This window comes from Heteronotia binoei, chromosome 18 (assembly GCF_032191835.1).
Source record: "Heteronotia binoei isolate CCM8104 ecotype False Entrance Well chromosome 18, APGP_CSIRO_Hbin_v1, whole genome shotgun sequence".
NCBI lineage: Eukaryota > Metazoa > Chordata > Lepidosauria > Squamata > Gekkonidae > Heteronotia > Heteronotia binoei.
This window is the reverse complement of record NC_083240.1, coordinates 33,302,859-33,322,078: the sequence shown is the minus strand read 5'-3', so window position 1 is coordinate 33,322,078 and position 19,220 is coordinate 33,302,859. Positions and strand designations below refer to the sequence as shown.

Genomic DNA, 19,220 nt, shown 5'->3' with positions numbered 1-19,220 from the left:
TCTTGTGAGCAAAAATTCTACTTTGTGAGCTACTGGTATTAAAGTTGTGAGCTACTGCATCAATTAGTGTGCTCTGGGGTCATCCTTCCTGAGCTAAGACAAAAATGTGTGAGCTGGAGGCTGAAAATCTGTGAGCTAGCTCACACTAACTCAGCTCAGAGGGAACACTGATTACAGGGTGTTGTGACTATCTGAAAGATGGTTAATAGATATCTTTATTTTGAAGGAGGGAAGGTAGCATGGTGTAGCCCAGCCTTGTCAGATCTCAGAGCCTAAGCAGGGTCAGCACTTGGAAAGGAGACTTCTAAGGGTGGTGGTGGTAGTGGTGGTTATAATTATTATCGTATGGCAGAGTGTGTAGTATAGCCAGGAGATCCTAAGATTGTTTGGAAGCTAGATGTTCTAGCTGTTTCAGCATTATGCACCACTAGGTGGCGAGCTAGACTTGTTTTTAAGGCAAGAGACATTTCAGAGGTGGTTTTGCCATTGCCTGTCTCTGCGTCACGTCCCTGGTATTCCTTCCCATCCAAATTAGCCAGGGCCGACGCTGCTTAGCTTCCGAGATCTGACAAGATTGGGCCAGCCTGGGCTATCCAGGTCAGGGCACCTTTGCAGAAGATGCTGCGGAGGAAGGTGATGGCCACCACCTCTGATTGTTACTTGCCTGAGAGCCCCTTGCTGGGGTCACCGTAAGTCAGCTTTGACAGCACCTTCCACGCACACATTTGTTTTGAGGATTTATATGCCTCTTTTCTGGGAGAGAATAACTTGAGGCTGCTCACAACAGTACATTTAAAACCAAATACCTTTAAATAACAATAGAATAGAATCCAATCCACTTTCCCATTAAAAAATGAAATCCAGAAGTGATATAGCAGGCATGGCCAAACCCGCTTAACATAAGAGCCACATAGAATAAACATCAGATGTTTGAGAGCTGCAAGATGGGAGGGAAGGAGGGAGGGAGGGAGGGAGGAAGGAAAATAGATGGGAGAGAGAGGTAGAAGGAAAGCAACTTTAAATGCATTTTCCAAGCTGGCCGATGGGGCGGTGGGGGCTTCAAGAGCCACACAGTATGTATGAAAGAGCCACATGTGGCTCTTGAGCCACAGTTTGGCCACCCCTGTGATATAGCAACCTCTCCCTATTCATTAATTTACGGGTAGTGGCTAGAAGGCATATGTTAAAAACTGGCGACCAGGATCCATCACAGTTGAGTTAAAGCTTATCTGGAGGTGGTGCTGAGCCAGAGCAGTTGGAGGTCCCCCCTCCCTCAGTTGTGTGGCTCTTCAGTGCCTCTCACGGCTTTGGGGTGGAGTGGATGCCTGGCTATCCGAGGAGAGCCGCTTGGCTCGGCTCCGGCCTGGGCTCTTCCATGCGCGATGCCTGGGGGCCGCCTCCCTTCTGTGGTTTTTATGAGCTTTGGGCTGTGCCCAGCTCGTCCAGCCGCCTGGATTCCTTTGCTCTCCGTCCCTGGCTGCGGGGGGAGAGAGACATCCACGGCAGCAGGCAGGCTGTGGGCAGAGCGCAGCGGCTGCTTCCCCCCTTGTGATCCTGGTGTGTTGCCCTCCGCCTCTCGCCCTCCCTCCCCGCTCCCTCTCTGCTGTCGAACGCCATTCCCTGGGATGGAGGGAGCCGTTCCCTAGGGCCCAGAAAATGCCATGCGAGGACAGAGCGGCAACTTGACAGTGGCGAGAAACTAGTTTCCTGCTCTCGGAAGAGGCATCTGGCAACTCTGCAACTCGGCCTAGCAAGGGGCGGCAATGAAGTTCAGGGCTGTGGTGAGTTGCCTCCCGAGCTTGGCATGGGCGGAGGGATGAGAAAGGAACTCCGAGGCTTTCGGATGCAAAACATTTGCAGCCTGTGTGCTGGAAAAATGGAAAGTTGGGTGGAAGGGAAGGGAAGGGAGCCGGAGGCTGAGCGGCTCAGGAGGGGCAGGGCTGCGGTTCTGTGCTGCGTGTGACTGGCTGGGTATTTTGCTCAGAGGGAACGGTGAATCTGCCGCGGACAGGAATTTCCTTTGGGAGGCTCCTTCTTCCTCTCTTGGGGTAGATTCTGATTTCCAGGCTAGAGCAGCCCGTCGGAGAGCCCTGTAGTAGCTGACAATATTCCCTCTAAGCTGTGGAGTCTTGTGAGCAAAATTCCTAGTTTGTGAGCTACTGGCATTAAAGTTGTGAGCTGCCGCACGAATTAGCTTGCTCTGGGGCGATTTTTTCCTGCTCTGAGACAAAAATGAGTGAACTGGAGGCTAAAAAACTGTGAGCTGGCTCACACTAGCTCAGCTTAGAGGGAACACTGGTTGCTGGTGCCCCCCCCTCCCTCCCTGCGGGGCTGTGGTTATGACAGCTGTGAAGTGGGCCAGGCCTAGGTTGGTGCCTTGTGAGCCATCGTGGTGAAACTAAGGCAGTTTTGTTCACGGTGCCAAGGCCAGGAGATAGCGAGAGGGCTGGGAATGGAGCAGAAGGTGTTGGCAGCTGGCACAGGGAGAGCAGTGTGTAGCCAGGTAGCCCCCAGGTTGGCAAAGTGGCTTGTTAGCTGGCTGCTGTGAGCTGTGGGGGGGAGACCAGAGCTGGACGGGGGGCTCATAGGGAACACTTTCCCTATGAAGAAAGGTTGAAACGCTTGGGACTCTTTAGCTTGGAGAAACGACTGCGTGGTGACATGATAGAGGTTTACAAGATAATGCATGGGACGGAGAAAGTAGAGGAAGAAGTACTTTTCTCCCTTTCTCACAATACAAGAACTCGTGGGCATTTGATGAAATTGCTGAGCAGTTGGATTAAAATGGATAAAAGGAAGTACTTCTTCACCCAAAGGGTGATTAACATGTGGAATTCATTGCCACAGGAGGTGGTGGCGGCCACAAGCATAGCCACCTTCAAGAGGGGTTTAGATAAAAATATGGAGCAGAGGTCCATCAGTGGCTATTAGCCACAGTGTGTGTGTATGTATAAAATTTTTTGCCACTGTGTGACACAGAGTGTTGGACTGGATGGGCCATTGGCCTGATCCAACATGGCTTCTCTTATGTTCTCCCTCCTACCTCTCGAGATTTCAGAAGTTGGCATTGTTCAGACACAGATGGCTGCGGCATCCCCAACTGTGTGGTGGGCAAAACCTTGATGCAGGCCAAGCTCTAAAACCCACTGAGTAGGAATACCAAGTCCCCCCCCCCCCCCCCCGGCCACCAGGAAGGAATGGCCAGGTAAGGTTGCCAGATCTAGGCTGGGAAACTCCTGAAGATTTGGGGATGGAGCCTGGGGAGGACGGGGACCTCAGTGGGGTGCAGTGCCCTAAAGTTCATCCTCCAGAGCATCCGTTTGCTCCAAGGGAACTGATCTCTATAGTCTGGAGGGGATCCCCCGGTCCCACCTGGAGTCTGGCATCCCTAACTGTGAGCTGTCTGGTGATGTCAAGGTCCCCAGGTGGGCAAAAGAGCCTTGTGGGAGCTGCTCCAGTATCCTTCATGTATTTATTTGTTTCATTATTCTGGCAGCTAGGGAGGCAGGCCCAGGATTGGCTTGAGAACCCATTATCATATTTTGTTTGAATATTTCTCTCTGTCTCTCTTTCTCTGTCTCTCCTCTCTCTTTCTGTCTCTGCCTGTCTCGCTCTCTCGTCTCTGATGGTCTCTAAGGTGCTACTGGACTTGAACCGAGCTCATCTGAATGTCTGTACATATATCTCATTTTGATGGTTGACCCTTCCAATCCAGGATGGGTCAACTTTGAGAGTGAACTGGCTCAGCCTCAGTCCAGGGATCCTTGTTCCAGTTCTTCCTTTGCAGAGGTGAAAACCTTTGGGAAGTTTTCCAGCCATCAGATTTGTCCTAGGGGGCTTGCAGGGCCCACTGAAGGGAGGTTGGAGGGAGAACGCGATGGTATTCACTGGGAGTTTGCTCCAGAGGGAGAGCACGGTGCTGAGATGGGGCCCTGTGGAAGGAAGCACACATGCAGGACTCAGGTCCTTTGCTGGTGATGTTGAGAGAGCAGTGAACTGGCCATGGGGTGTAGGGATGGTGGAGTCCAGGGCAGGACTGCTTGCCTAAGGAGAGCCATCTCTCTCGCTCTCCTGGTTTCTCTTCTTTCAACAGTTATTTTTCCTTTGGTTTGTTGACTTCTCGGCTGCTTTCGCACGCTGTGGGATGATGCGCTCACAGTGCAAATTATTGCTGTAGTGAGGAGAGAACTGGCTTATACTGAATCAGATTATTGGTCCATCCAGGTCAGTGTTGTCTACTGAGACTGGTAGCAGCTCTCCAGGGTTCCAAGCAGAGGTCTTTTACATCACCGCCTAGACTTTTTAAAGTGGAGGTGGTGAGGATTGAACCTGGGACCTCCTGCATGCCGAACGGAGGCTCTACCACTAAGCCACAGCCCTCCCTCTTTCCCTTCCACTGCCTACTTGGCCTGGCCTGTGCTGGGGGTCCCTGCTTGGTCCTCAGAAGGAATCAATGAAGTTCTTGCCTCCAGTTAGCAGTTAGTGAACGCTGATATGTTGGCCTATCTATTTTGTCCTGGGAAAATTCATGTGTTCTGCAATAATGCCTAAGAGTTTGATTGCCTCTCCTTTCCGTGGTAAAATTCAGGGCAACCGTTGTTAAAGACTGATATTTGTGCCTCTCTCCCTCACATGATTTGGCAAGGGACTTGATTGGGAAAGCTGCAGTGCCCGCTACTGGGAGGTGATTGCACGGTGCCATTTGGGAGGGGGTTCCCTTGTAGAAATAGCAAGCAGGAGGGAAAGCTGCATTCAGGGCATCACAACAGTGCCCTCAATGGGGGCATTTGAAGGTGTAAACACACTAGCAATTTAAAGTTGCATTCAGTAGCAGCGATAAAATAAAAATGTGGAATGTCATTTCTGTGCACTTCTGTCAGGACTACCATCCCTCACTGCCACAAACTTCACATCTGAAGGGGCACTTGAAGTAGGTTTGAACACATTAATAACCATTCTTGAGGGTTTTTTCATGAATGCTGGAAGCAGTTTTGAGGTCCTGTCTTTTCATTACCCCAAAATACTTCGCTTTGCCCCCATGATCCTGTAGTCTGTCTTTGTGTCCCTGGAAAACAACGAGCCAGCCAGTTTGGAACATTGAACCTCAACCAGCTTAGACCATGCTGGCAGCAACAAGCAAGGCAAAGGGGGACAGGAACCAACTTAGCTCCTCACCCATCACCTCTGTCCTAGATTGGCTCATCACCAGCAGATCTTACTGGCAGCCGTTGCTGCAAGAAGTGCAAGCAATGGCTCCCTAGTGCACCAATAGCAGAGGGGAATACAGAAATTGCAACGTCTAAGCAAAGCGATTGTACAGAATGACCTATGACTCATGGTGACTGAGCCTATTGTAGTAGTAGAAGAAGAAGACTGCAGATTTATACCCTGCCCTTCTCTCTGAATCAGAGACTCAGAGCAGTTTACAATCTCCTATATCTTCTCCCCCCACAACAGACACCCTGTGAGGTGGGTGAGGCTGAGAGGGCTCTCACAGCAGCTGCCCTTTCAAGGACAACTCCTCCAAGAGCTCTGGCTAACCCAAGGCCATTCCAGCATCTGCAAGTGGAGGAGTGGGGAATCAAACCCGGTTCTCCCAGATAAGAGTCTGCACACTTAACCACTACACCAAACTGGCCCTCTTGTACAGCCAGCCTTTACACGTAGAAGAATGTCTTCCAAGCCAACCAGATCAAATAGTTTAATGGGTCGCAGTGATGGCCAGTTAGGTTTACAAGGTACTGCAAGATAACAAAGCAACATCAAAGAAGGAGCTTCATAATGCAGCATCTTTATACCTAAATTCTAAGCATAGCCTTAGGGAGCGGATCAAAAAATCCGCAAGAGGGAGCTGTGTACAGATAGGGGGGATTTCCCTACCAATCTGGGGGAAGAGCCCCAGGTTTGTAGAAAAATTGACATATTAAAAAAACAGTGAGCCAGATTATTTTTTCCAAGTTAAAGAAACGAATAAGAACTTGCAACGCTGTGTTGTGGAATGTCAGCCACCATTTGGGGTGGTTGCCTAGCATCCCCATAAACATGAAGCCAGGAGCTGCCAGGAGGGGGGAAGGACAAGTAAGGCAGAGGTGGCAAAGGAGGAAGCAGTAGGAGCAGGGTAAGTGGCGTGGGAGGCATTTGGAAAGGGAGAAAGATTGAGGGCAAGGAGCCCACAGCAGGAGGGCAGGTAAAGAAAGAGATGGCAAGGGGAAGAAAGGCAGTGGGTGGGGCATTGTGGAGAAGAAATGGAGGATGCAGTGGTGGCAGAGGGAGAAGAAGCAGAAGGAAATGGGCTTTTGGAGAGGGTGGGTTTTTCTTTCCCTCGAGCTTCTTGGGGGTCCCTACTTGTCATAAATCTAATTCAGAGTCTGGATCAAAAATCTGCATGAAAGGGACAGGTCCAGAAACATGAGACCGCCCCCCCCCCATCCACTTTGCAGGTAAATCATCAAAGCAAAAAAAAAACGCAGTGAGAACCAGTGTTTCCTCTAGGCTGAGTTAGTGTGAGCTAGCTCACAGGGTTTTTTAGCCTCTGGCTCACACATTTTTGTCTTAGCTCAGAACAAATGGCCCCAGAGCAAAATAATTTTTGCCGTAGCTCACAACTTGAATGCCAGTAGCTCACAAAGTAGAATTTTTGCTCACAAGACTCCACAGCTTAGAGGGTGTATAGGTGAGTAGGGGGCTGTGGGGGGCGGGGGAACGCAAAATAGAGAAGTGATGTCTAAATGAGTGCAGACACTGAAACTAATAATAAAAAGCAACAAGTTAACAAAATATATAAACAGGAAGGAGGTATGGTTGAGGAATTGCCAAACGAAACAGAAATGTCTTCATCCGCTGGTGGAAGACAGTGACAGAGGGGCTCTGTGACAGATCTCCCTGGGGAAGGAATTCCATGGTGCCAGCACCACAACCGAGAAGTTCCTTTCACCATTTGCCACCCATCTAGCCTCAGATATCAGGGGCACCCAAAACAGGACCCTTGAAGATGGCCAGAGAGGTTCATTTGGTGGGAGTTAGTAGTTCTTAACGTATGCTGACTGCAAGCTATATAGCAGGGGCGTCGATCTCATTTGTTATGAGGGCTGGATCTGAAATAAAAGAGACCTTGTTGTGCCAAGCCATGTCGGGCCAGGCCATGTGCGTACCTATTTAAGATTAGGTAGCAGAGATATACATTTTATAAACACCACAGACAAACAAATATGTATATATATTTTAAAAACTTAAAATATCCTTAAAACGTTAGCAGTCATTGGTCTTAAAGGTGCTTTCTTTGTATTTCTCCCATTCTCAGTAGCTCTGCTGTGCGACTGAGAGAGCCTGGCAAAGCAAGCTATTCCTCCCCAAGGAAGGAGCCTCAGCCAATGGAGAAAATAGAGGTTTTGTTCTGTAGCTCCTGTGCAATTGAGCAAGCCTTGCAAAGCAGGCTGTGATGCAGAAGGAAGCAAGAGAGAAGGAGAAGGAAGCAGATGACCGCCAGTTTCTCAGGGGCATTATAGGAACCCTCTGGGGGCCTGATTTGGCCCCCAAACTGCATGTTTGACACCCCTGCTATATTTATTTATTTATCTGGGATTTATATCCCGCCCTTCCCACCGAGTGGCTCAGGGCGGCTTACAACATATGTAAAACTAACATAAAAATAAATTACACTTTAAAATTGACATTTCATATTAAATAATTAAAATCCAACATTTGTTATAAATATACATACCGTTAAAAATCAGACAGCGGTCGTGAAGCTACACTCTATTCAAATTCAAATACTGATTCGGTATACCGTCTTCAGCATTCCGGTGTTCCATATTCAATATTCAGTAGTCAGTATACAGGGATACAGGGATACAGGGCCGGTTAGTTGTGGGCCATCCGGAAGAGGGTTGTCTTACAGGCCCTGCGGAATTGAGTAAGATCCCGCAGGGCCCTTACCTCCTTCGGCAGCTGGTTCCACCAAAATGGAGCCATTACAGAGAAGGCCCGGTCCCTTGTGGTCTTCAAGCGGGCTTCCTTTGGCCCGGGGACAACCAAAAGATTTTGAGATCCTGATCGCAGTGCTCTCTCTATATAGGGTCCTGGAGCACTTATGAACAGTTACCTACACTTGTGAGAGAGTTGTATGGTTGATCAGATTTAGTATGAAGTGGGTGGAGTCATTGTGAAGACTGTGATTTATAGGACCATATCAAGTCTACAGTCGGTGGTGCGCTAATGTGCTTTACGTGATAAGCAGGATACATGGTTTATACAGGCATTTTATATGATCGTACACAGAGTTCTCCTGATATTTTTTTCCCACTGGCAACTTCTTGCCGAGATACATTTGGTGGCTAGTTGTACGATAGTTTAGTGCACTGTTATCTTTAACTGGTTAAGGAGATTTTGATAATGCACTATATTTTGTTGGTGTTTCTAATGGATTTATTAAATTTATATTCTCCTTCAGTCGTTTATTGTCTTTCTTCTCAACCTTTTTGGTTACTTGACCTGTTTAGCCGGACTGAGTTTTCTTTCCCCTCCTTTTACCTTGTTTGTTACTGCTGCGCTCTGTACCAGTTGTAGCTTCTGGATAGCCTTCAAGGGGAGCCGCATATATAGTGCATTGCAGTGATCTGATCTAGATACTACCAGGGCAAGTACCATAATGACCCAAGAAAGGCCGTTGCTGGCTCAGTAGCTGAAGCTGGTGGAAGATACAGCTTCCCTTGTTTGTCCAAAAAGTGACCTTTAATGTGGTGGCATCTTGGACAGGGAAGTGTGTGTGGTACTCTGTGGTACATTTTCTGTTCTAAGCCCAGACTCTCTGATAAGCAGGCTGGTGGAGGCCACAAGTGAGGGAAGCTTGGATGGCATGTGAGCTTCCTACTACAAACCAAAGCTTTCCGTGGCATGGGCTTTTCCACTGATTGTCTGGGGTGCACAACCCTGACCTGGACAGCCTAGGTTAGCCCAATCCCAACAGATCTCAGAAGCGAAGCACGGTCAGTCTTGGTTAGTATTTGGAAGCACAACCTCCAAGGAATGGCAGGGGTGTGACCAATACTCCCTCTAAGCAGTGGAGTCTTGTGAGCAAAAACTCTGCTTTGTGAGCTACTAGCATGAAAGTTGTGAGCTACTGCATGAATTAGTTTGCTCTGGGGCTGCTTTTCCTGAGCTGAGACAAAAATGTGTGAGCTGTAAGCTAAAAAACTGTGAGCTAGCTCACACTAACAGCTTAGAGGGAACATTGGGCGTGACACTGAGGCAAACAATGGAAAATCACCTCTGAAACATCTCTTACCTTGAAAACAAGGCTAGCTCTCTATCTAGTGGTGCATAAGGCTAAAGAACTAGAACTTCTGCCTGCCAGACAATTTTAGGATCTTCTGACCATTCTGTACAGAAGGTGGCACAATAATTATTATTATTATGGTGCACAAAAGTCTCGGTGGTGGGTGAGAAAGAGCCCTGCCCCCTCCTCACTGGATGCATCAGCCAGAGGTTTATACATAGATCTAAGGGAGAACTTAAGAAGAAGATACTGGATTTATATCCCGCCCTCCACTCTGAATCTCAGAGTGGCTCACGATCTCCTTTACCTTCCTCCCCCACAACAGACACCCTGTGAAGTGGGTGGGGCTGAGAGAGCTCTGACAGAAGCTGCTCTTTCAAGGACATCTCCTACAAGAGCTATGGCTGACCCAAGGCCGTTCCAGCAGCTGCAAGTGCAGGAGCAGGGAATCAAATCCGGTTATCCCAGATAAGAGTCAGCGCACTGAACCACTACACCAAACTGGCTCTCAGGATGAGCTGCTTCAGAACCTTGCCTTAAAATGTGGACTATCTTTTCTGAGCCTGTCAAAACCTGAAAGCTAAGCCATGATTAGTATTTGGATGGGCAACCGCCAAGGAATACCAAGGTTGCTATGCAGAGGCAAGCAATGGCAAAGCACCTCTGCTCTTCTCTCGTCTTGAAAACCCCATGAGGGGTTGCTGTAAGTCAGTTGCAGCTTGACAGCACTTTTGGGAGGGATAAATTAAATACGCAGAGTGGTAAAGCTGCTCTACTGCAGTCGGAGCCCTCTGCTCACAACCTGAGTTCAATCCCGGGTTTCTGGGTTCAGGTAGCCAGCTTGAGGTTGACTCAGCCTTCCATCCTTCTGAAATCGGTAAAATGAGTACCCAGCTTGCTGGGGGGAAAGTGTAGATGGCTGGGGAAGGCAATGGCAAACCACCCGGTAAAAAGTCTGCCGTGAAAACATTGTGAAAGCAACGTCACCTCAGAGTCAGAAACGACTGGTGCTTGCACAGGGGACTACCTTTACCTTAAAAAAAAAAATTAAATACAAAGCATATATTTAAAAGTTGCTATCCTGCCTTATGTCCTGCCTTGAGTTCAAGATCTCACAAGGATAGAGACTTAAGGGTTGGTTGTGTTGAGGAGGCTTCCTTGGAAGGAGCCCGACTCCATTGGGTTTAACCCAACGAAGTATGACATACTCAAAAAGCCATCTGCGTTGTTGATTATTTGTTGGTGCTGGTCTGTGTTCCTACCCCCTGCCGGTTCCCTAAGATTAGCCCAGGCAGAAGCCAGATGTATCAAAAGGGGGGGGAGTGGTCTAACAGCTGATGCTGCCTTTGTGGAATGCAAGCCCAGCGTGTTATGCCAGTTATGCTTTCTTTTCCCTAGTGAATGCTGTTATGGAAACAGTCCTCTGGATAGCTGCTGAGTTATGCACATAGGAGGTCTCAGATGGGCTGCCTACACCCAACCCAAGCATGCCCTTTGGTGGTTTCTGCGACAATTCAGTTGTGTTAAGTATAGGAAAAGGCAGCTCTAAAACAGCCTATAGTTCTCTTCTTGGTTGTCGTCTGTGTGAGTGTTGAGGGGGAGGATCGTCCCCACTTTCTCCCTTTAGTAGGCAGGGTACACTTGAGCAGCAGGCTCTGATGGAAAATATTCCAGAGAGAGTCAAAGGATAAATGAGAGGTGGGGAAGGTTTTATTCTATATACGCACTCCTGCTTTTCTGCAAACTATGCAAAACTGAACTATTTAAGAGGGCTTTTCTGGGCAAGTAATAGCGTTGCACTGTATACAACGATTTTACAAACTTGCTTGGATAAATGCTTAGGGATTGTGTGGTCTATACTGCGGTGTATAGTTTATTGTAGACAGGATCCTATTTATGTAATTTCTGTACGGCTGAATGTGTCATGTGGATACTTATGCTGTGTTTCCATTCTTTCTGGTGGTTCCAGACTTTTAAAATCCTACTGCATTGGTTACTGAGCTTTTGCTGCTGCTGCTGCTGCTGCTGCTGCTTCTTCTTCTTCTTCTTCTTCTTCTTCTTCTTCTTCTTCTTCTTCTTCTTCTTCTTCTTCTTCTTCTTCTTCTTCTTCTTCTTCTTCTTCTTCTTCTTCTTCTTCTTCTTCTTCTTCTTCTTCTTCTTCTTCTTCTTCTTCTTCTTCTTCTTCTTCTTCTTCTTCTTCTTCTTCTTCTTCTTCTTCTTCTTCTTCTTCTTCTTCTTCTTCTTCTTCTTCTTCTTCTTCTTCTTCTTCTTCTTCTTCTTCTTCTTCTTCTTCTTCTTCTTCTTCTTCTTCTTCTTCTTCTTCTTCTTCTTCTTCTTCTTCTTCTTCTCTCTCCTCCTCCTCCTCCTCCTCCTCCTCCTCCTCCTCCTCCTCCTCCTCCTTCTTCTTCTTCTCCTCCTCCTCCTTCTTCTTCTTCTTCTTCTTCTTCTTCTTCTTCTTCTCCTCCTTCTTCTTCTCCTTCTCCTTCTTCTCCTTCTCCTTCTTCTCCTTCTCCTTCTTCTTCTTCTCCTTCTCCTTCTTCTCCTTCTTCTCCTTCTTCTCCTTCTTCTCCTTCTTCTCCTTCTTCTCCTTCTTCTCCTTCTCCTTCTTCTCCTTCTCCTTCTCCTTCTTCTTCTTCTCCTCCTTCTCCTTCTCCTTCTCCTTCTTCTCCTTCTTCTCCTTCTTCTCCTTCTCCTCCTCCTCCTCCTCCTCCTCCTCCTCCTTCTTCTTCTTCTTCTTCTTCTTCTTCTTCTTCTTCTTCTTCTCCTCCTCCTCCTTCTCCTCCTCCTCCTCCTCCTTCTCCTCCTTCTCCTCCTCCTCCTCCTTCTTCTTCTCCTTCTCCTCCTCCTTCTCCTTCTTCTCCTTCTCCTTCTTCTCCTTCTTCTCCTTCTTCTCCTTCTCCTTCACTATTTTCTCCCTATATAACATATGGGGATACTATTAACAGGCACCCTCCTTGATTTTCAGGGAGGTGTTTGAGGAGGTTTTTTTTTTTTTTGGCTGGGCTTAAACATTGTGAAAGCAACATCACCCCAGAGTCAAAAATGACTGGTGCTTGCACAGGGGACTACCTTTACCTTTTTTATCCTGGGGTTTGCTACTCAGTGCATTTTCCTCCTGCTCTGAGCTCTATGAGATCTCCTTATTTACAGGAATGAGACCCAGTTCCATGCTTCGAGATGCTCTGGGCAGACATGCCTATGGGCCCCTGTTTGCTGACTACCAGGCCCTCAGCACCTGACCCCGGTCACACTTGTGTGCCCCCACCTTCTCCCATTCCTGAGCTCTCCCACTGCCCCTGCTGAGTTACCTGCACCTCTTTCCCTAGCATGCAGCTGGGAGTAGTGCTGCCACCGCTGCTGGCAGCACCACCTGTATGCCCAGGGGTGGAATTCTAGCAGAAGCTCCTTTGTATATTAGGCCACACACCCCTGATGTAGCCAATCCTCCAAGAGCTTACAAAGCTCTTATTTGTAAGCTCTTGAAGGATTGGTTACATCATGGGGGTGTGGCCTAATATGCAAAGGAGCTCCTGCTAAAATCCCACCCCCTGTGTATGTCCCACATGCTTTCTCCCAGTGACACCAAACAGCAGGGACCATGGGTGGCGGAATTCTTCAAGCAAACAGAGGGGGAACGGCTTGCAGTCAGGTGGCAAGGGAGGTGGGTGAGCAGCAGTGGGCCCCACCCAGAGCCCCCGGCCCTGGCAGCTGCGCCACCTCGTGGGATGCTGATGCCGGCCCTCCGCGTGATTCAAGTGACGATAGCGCTAGAAGCTGCTGTGAAGTTGCATTTCTTCCCCTCCCGCCTTTAGCAGCAGGCTAATATGTGGATGTCAAGCAGATGCAGAACCCTGCGGTGCAGAAACACCAGCTTCTGGCAAGAAGTACGAGGTCTTTGCTTGGAAAGAGGGCTGGATGGTATACTCAGATGGATCCCTCCAGTTTGGCTGCTGCTTCTTGCTGAGCCCCAAGCATTTTGCTCTGGCTGTGGTCCAGCTGCCTCGAGAGTCTCTCCTGATTGGCTCTTAGCCTTGGAATGCTCCAGAGGCAAAGACATCGGCTGCTATTGCTGTTATTAAACCTGCGTCCAGGCCTCAGATTCAGCTGGAGCTCACAGGAGCACTGCTCCTGAGCCTTTCTGAGGGTTCCCCCTCTTCCTCCCCACCTACATTGGCCATTGAATAGTAGGTGCAGCTGCATAACAATCCCTGAATTAGGAGAATGGGCAGCCAGCCAGCCACCAGGAGCTTTGCCATGCCCCCAGCAGCCCTTATTAACCCCTTTCTCCACTTCTTATGTGATTTTGGGTGGCAGGTGGCTTGCTGGCCTTTTGACTAGGGGAGGGGCAGCCCAGGAGAGTCCCAGGCAAGCCCCAGGATCTCTAGCCAGCCCAATCAGGCCTCACTCTCCCGGGGCTCTCCTTTCTTGCATCGCATTGCTTTTGGCTGGGAGGGGCATATGCTAATGATTTATGCTGATGAGCTCCACCATCTATTTTTCTACAAAAGGACCCCTGCCTGTGTCCATCCCTGTTAGTAGTCTGATCCAGAGAGAGACCACGTCTCCCAGTACAAAGCATTGTGTTATGGGACTGCTGTGCCGAACATGCGTAGCCCTCTAGCTAGAATTTGCCATGGGGAAGCCCTTCTCTTTTAAGACCGCTGACTTCCAGTTCAGAAGTGACTCCTAGACTGATCCCACCCTTGTTCTTCTGCAGTCCAAATTCAGATTAAGCTTTGCTTTATGACCTGTAGATAATCTCACACCACATCAGGGAAGCCCAGTGCTGTGTGGGCCATCAAGTCAATTTCTGGCAGCTGCAGTTGACCCATGAAATGATCTCTGGAATGTCTTGTCATTGACAGCCCTGCTCAGGTCTTGCAAACTGAAGGCGGTGGCTTCCTTGATGGAGTCCATCCATCTCATATTAGGTCGTCCTCTTTCCCTGCTGACTTCAGCTTCTCCTAGCATTGTTGTCTTCTCCAGTGCGTCTAGACCAGGGGTGTCAAACTCATTTGTTATGAGGGCTAAATCTGACATAAATGAGACCTTGTCAGGCCGAGCCACGTCAGGTTGGGCGGAGCCACGTGTGTACATATTTATGATTAGGTAGCAGAGATATAAACTTTATCAAGGACACAGACAAACACAACGATTTTTTTTTAAAAAAACAAAACTTAAAACATCCTTAAAATCTTAGCACTCATTGGTCTTAAAGGTGCTTTCTTTGTATTTCTCCCATGGGGCCCAGGAAACCGGGCAAAGGAAGCTCTGGTTCTTTCCTTCCTTCCCCAGTGGACCAGGAGGGGGAGGAGCCTCAGCCAATAGAAGGAAGAGAGGCTTGGCTCAGTAGCTGTGCTGTGCCTGGCAAAGCAAGCTCTCCCTCCCCCTCTTTGTCCCCAAGGGAGGAGCCTCTGCCTATGGAGAAAATAGAGGTTTTGCTCTGTAGCTCCTGTGCTATTTAGCAAGCCTGGCTGGCAAAGCAAGTTGTTATGCAGAAGGAAGGAAGAGAAAGGGAGAAGGAAGCAGATGACAGTCAGTTGCTTGGGGGCCTGATTTGGCCCCCAGGCTGCATTTTTTACACCCCTGGTCTAGAAGAATGATTAAAGCGCTTGGGGCTCTTTAGCTTAGACAAACGTCGACTGAGGGGTGACGTGATAGAGGTTTACAAGATTGTGCACAGGATAGAGAAGGCACAGGATAGAAGAGGAAGAAGTCCTTTTCTCCCTTTCTCACAATGCAAGAACTCGTGGGCATTCAATGAAATTGCTGAGCAGTCGGGCTAGAACGGATAAAAGGCAGTACTTCTTCACCCAAAGGGTGATTAACACATGGAATTCACTGCCACAGGAGGTGGCGGCTACAAGTGTAGACAGTTTCAAGAGGGGATTGGATCAACATCTGGAGCAGAGGTCCATCAGTGGCTATTAGCCACGAGGTATGGATGGAATTCTCTGTCCGGGGCAGTGATGCTCTGTATTCTTGGTGCTTGGGGGGGCAACAGTGGAAGGGCTTCTAGTGTCCTGGCCCCACTGGTGGACTTCCTCATGGCACCCGGGTTTTGACCACTGTGTGACACAGAGCATTGGACTGGATGGGCCACTGGCCTGATCCAACATGGCTTCTCTTACATTCTTATGTCTTCTCATGATGTGACCAAAGCTTGAGAGCTCATCGGTGGGGGAAGCCAAACTTGCGCTCTACTTTCTGTGGAGGGAAAGTGGCAAAGAGAGAGAGCGAAATGAAAAACATCCCTGGGAGAGGCAGGTGCAGATCTGTGAACCTCTCTCCCTTCTCATGGGAATGGCAAAGGGGAGGTGATGTTCTTATCGGTAAGGTTTTCTCCAAGGGGCTCTGTGCAGTTCTAGCGAGGCAGGCTTATTTCTCACTCCTCAGTGCAGCCAGCAAAGAGTTGGGGACGCTACCCTACACAGTTGTCTCATAATGCAAGCCATGAAAGTGGAGGGCCTGTGGACGCAGATTCAGCAGAAGAGGTCTCTGATCCCTGCTGGGTACCACCTGCCCCAGCATGAACAAAAGGAGGTGAGCGCAGGAGGGAGCAGCAGGGGAGGGACGGTGGCTCAGTGGTAGAGCATCTGCTTGGTAAGCAGAAGGACCCAGGTTCAATCCCCAGCATCTCCAACTAAAAAGGGTCCAGGCAAATAGGCGTGAAAAACCTCAGCTTGAGACCCTGGAGAGCCGCTGCCAGTCTGAGTAGACAATACTGACTTTGATGGACCGAGGGTCTGATTCAGTATAAGGCAGCTTCATATGTTCATGTCTCATGTGGACTGTGTGGTGGTTGGCAAAGAGCAAGGAACAAACACCTGGCTTTCCTCCGTGCTGAGATGGATGGGTGCCACCAAAAATGGGAGTGGTTGGGAAGGCATCCCTTATGCCCTTATGCCAGGTCCTTCCATGCTGCTCTTTTAAAGACCCAAGTGGTGCTGGAGGATTCCACTGCCATGGAAACTATTGCTCCACTCTGGCTTCCACTGTACCTTCGGATCGCTAATTGGCCAGGCCAAGGCCGGTCAGTGCAGTCAAGGAGCACAAAAACAGTGGTAAACGGCAGCAGAATTTCATACTCTTCGTAGTGCTCCCCAGTGCAGGCTGTTGACAGCTGTAGTTCATGGATTTATGTGCTTGTGTGAAAATAAACGCAGCCTGCCTGCAGTATGGGTGCCAGGAAGGAGGCAGAGCGCCCCACATGTGGGGCCCTTGGAGGAGTGGATTTTGCTTTGTTCTTACAACAGTTGCTTGAGCTCCGTTTGCTAGCCAACTGGCATGTCAGGAATCGTCTTTTGGCGAGGCGGTACAGATGTCGACCGTACTGGATTTCTTCTCCATGATCTTCTTCGTCTTCTTGGTGTTGCTGATGGTTTTTTTGCTCCCACCTTACACGTTTTGTGTGTGTTTGCTTGCAGGCTGTTGGCAGTGGTGGAGTGCAGCTAGCCATGGAGAGCGCTCTGACGGCCCGGGATCGGGTGGGAGTGCAGGACTTCGTCCTCCTCGAAAATTTCACCAGCGAAGCAGCTTTTATTGAAAACCTGCGGAAACGATTCAAGGAAAACTTGATCTATGTGAGTAGTGGAACGGAGGGACTTGTTAGCAACTCAGCTCCTCCTTTTAGCCAGCAATGGGATATCCTTATATGCCTCAGGGGCCAGCCCGAACTCCCAGCATTTGCTTTTTCATAAAAAAAACATCTCTCTGGTTGTCGGGTGCACCTGTCCCCCACTCCCACCCCACTCTGGAGCAGAGGATTATAGATGCCAGCGTCTGGCACATCCTGATCCGCAGATGACTCATTTCCCTCTTCATTTGGTTTTTCCCAACCAGTGTCCTTGAGCAGCACTCTCCTCTGTGTCGTATAGAAAGCAGAGGCCAGCAATGCAGTGTTAGAATTTCCAGGTGACAAGCCTGCAGGACGTAATCGCCAACAGCGTCCCTTTTCTAAGAAAAGAAGATGATGATGATATTGGATTTATACCCTGCCCTCCACTCTGAATCTCTGAGTCTCAGAGCAGCTCACAGTCTCTTTTACCTTCCTCTCCCACAACAGACACCCTGTGATATAGGTGGGGTTGAGAGAGCTCTCAAGAAGCTGCCCTTTCAAGGACAGCTCTGCAAGAGCTATGGCTGACCCAAGGCCATTCCAGCAGCCGCAAGTGGAGGACTGGGGAATCAAACCCGGTTCTCCCAGATAAGAGTGTGCAATTATAAGGTTCAAGGATATCCCAGACCTTTTAAAATGCCAGCTGGTTTCTCAAAGGGTTTTTTTCACTCCAGACACATTGTGAGCTGAAAACTGCTTTTTTCAAGGATGTCTCTATGATCGTGCTGCATAAGATTTAAAGAGAGCCAAAATCAAGAATATTCTGAAGCGTAAAAGTTGACCAGAAGCCTGCGGCTCTCTACTGATGAACAGACTTCCTCAGGATGTGGTGGGCTCTGGAGGTTTTTGAGCAGAAACTAGATGGCTGTCTGATAGCAACGCTGATTGTGTGACTCACTGTGAATTTTGGCAGTTTGTGAGAGGGAGGGCAGGATGGGATGAGCCGGTACTCATTTCCATGCCCAACATCATGCTGATCACCATTTTGGAGTCAGGAAGGAATTTCCCTCCAGGCCAGATTTGCCCAAGGATCCTGGAGTGGTTTTTTGCCATCTTCTAGAGACCACGTCCTATGAAGAAGGGTTGAAGGAGCTGGGCATGTTTAGCCTTGAGAGGAGGTGGCTGAGAGGTGATATGATCACCATCTTCAAGTACTTGAAGGGCTGTCCTATAGACGATGGTGTGGAATTGTTTTCTGTGGCCCTGGAAGGTCCGACCAGAACTACTGGGTTGAAATTAAATCGAAAGAGTTTCCGGCTCAACATGAGGAAGAACTTCCTGACTGTTAGAGCAGTTCCTCAGTGGAACAGGCTTCCTCAGGAGGTGGTGGGCTCTCCTTCCTTGGAGGTTTTTAAACAGAGGCTAGACGGCCATCTGACAGCAATGAGGATCCTTTGAATGGCGGGGGAGGTATTTGTGAGTTTCCTGCATTGTGCAGGGGGTTGGACTAGATGACCCTGGAGGTCCCTTCCACAACTCTATGTTTCTGGACCCGGAGTAGGGGTCACTGGCAATACTCTCTCAGATGCAGAGTCTTGTGAGCAAAAATTCTGCTTCATGAGCTACTGGCATTTAAGTTGTGAGCTACAGCACAAATTTGTTTGCTCTGGGGCCATTTTTCCTGAGCTAAGAGAAAAAATGTGTGAGCCGGAGGCTAACAAACTTTGAGCTACCTCACACTAACTCAGCTTCAAGGGAACACTTGTCACTGGGTGGTGGTGGTGGAGGGCAGGTAGTTGTGAATATTCTATAATGTGCAGGGACTAGATGACCCTCGGGACCCCCATCCAGATCTGGGTTTCTACTGCTCTGTTCATTTTGTTGATACTGCTCATCAGGGTTTTTTTTTGTAGCAGGAACACCTTTGCATATTTGGTCACACGCCCCTGATGTAGCCAATCCCCCAAAAGCTTGCAGAACTCTTAGTACAGGGCCTACTGTAAGCTCCAGGAGGATTGGCTACATCGGGGGGGGGAGTTGACCTGATATGCAAAGGAGTTCCTGCTACAAAAAAGCCTTGCTGCTCGTGCTCCGAGGCCTGCCTGACTCTTTACCTTCTCCCTCCTCAGACCTACATCGGCTCTGTCCTGGTCTCGGTGAATCCATACAAGGACCTGGAAATCTACAGCAAGCAGCACATGGACCGCTACCGTGGCGTCAGCTTCTATGAAGTCTCTCCTCATCTGTGAGTAGCCGGGGGTGGGGAGGGTCGCTTTGCAGATGTCATTGATTTTGGCTCTCACAGATCCATAGACAGCCATCTCACCCTTCCTGGCCTCTGCAGCACAGCCAGCTGCCTCCCCACAGTGGAACCATTTTGATGGGAAG

The 19,220-nt window shown here is 49.0% G+C and overlaps 1 protein-coding gene across 1 annotated transcript in view; it reads left to right on the top strand.

Moving 5' to 3' along the window:
* The first annotated feature begins 1,636 nt into the window (after positions 1–1,636).
* The window catches only part of MYO1C (myosin IC), a 57,946-nt gene continuing 40,362 nt past the window's right edge, over positions 1,637–19,220 (top strand). The window contains exons 1-3 of the mRNA XM_060259050.1: positions 1,637–1,781; positions 16,702–16,857; positions 18,962–19,077. Of these exons, the coding sequence (XP_060115033.1) occupies positions 1,764–1,781; positions 16,702–16,857; positions 18,962–19,077 (290 nt within the window). The 5' untranslated portion in view covers positions 1,637–1,763. The remainder of the gene's footprint in view (positions 1,782–16,701; positions 16,858–18,961; positions 19,078–19,220) is intronic.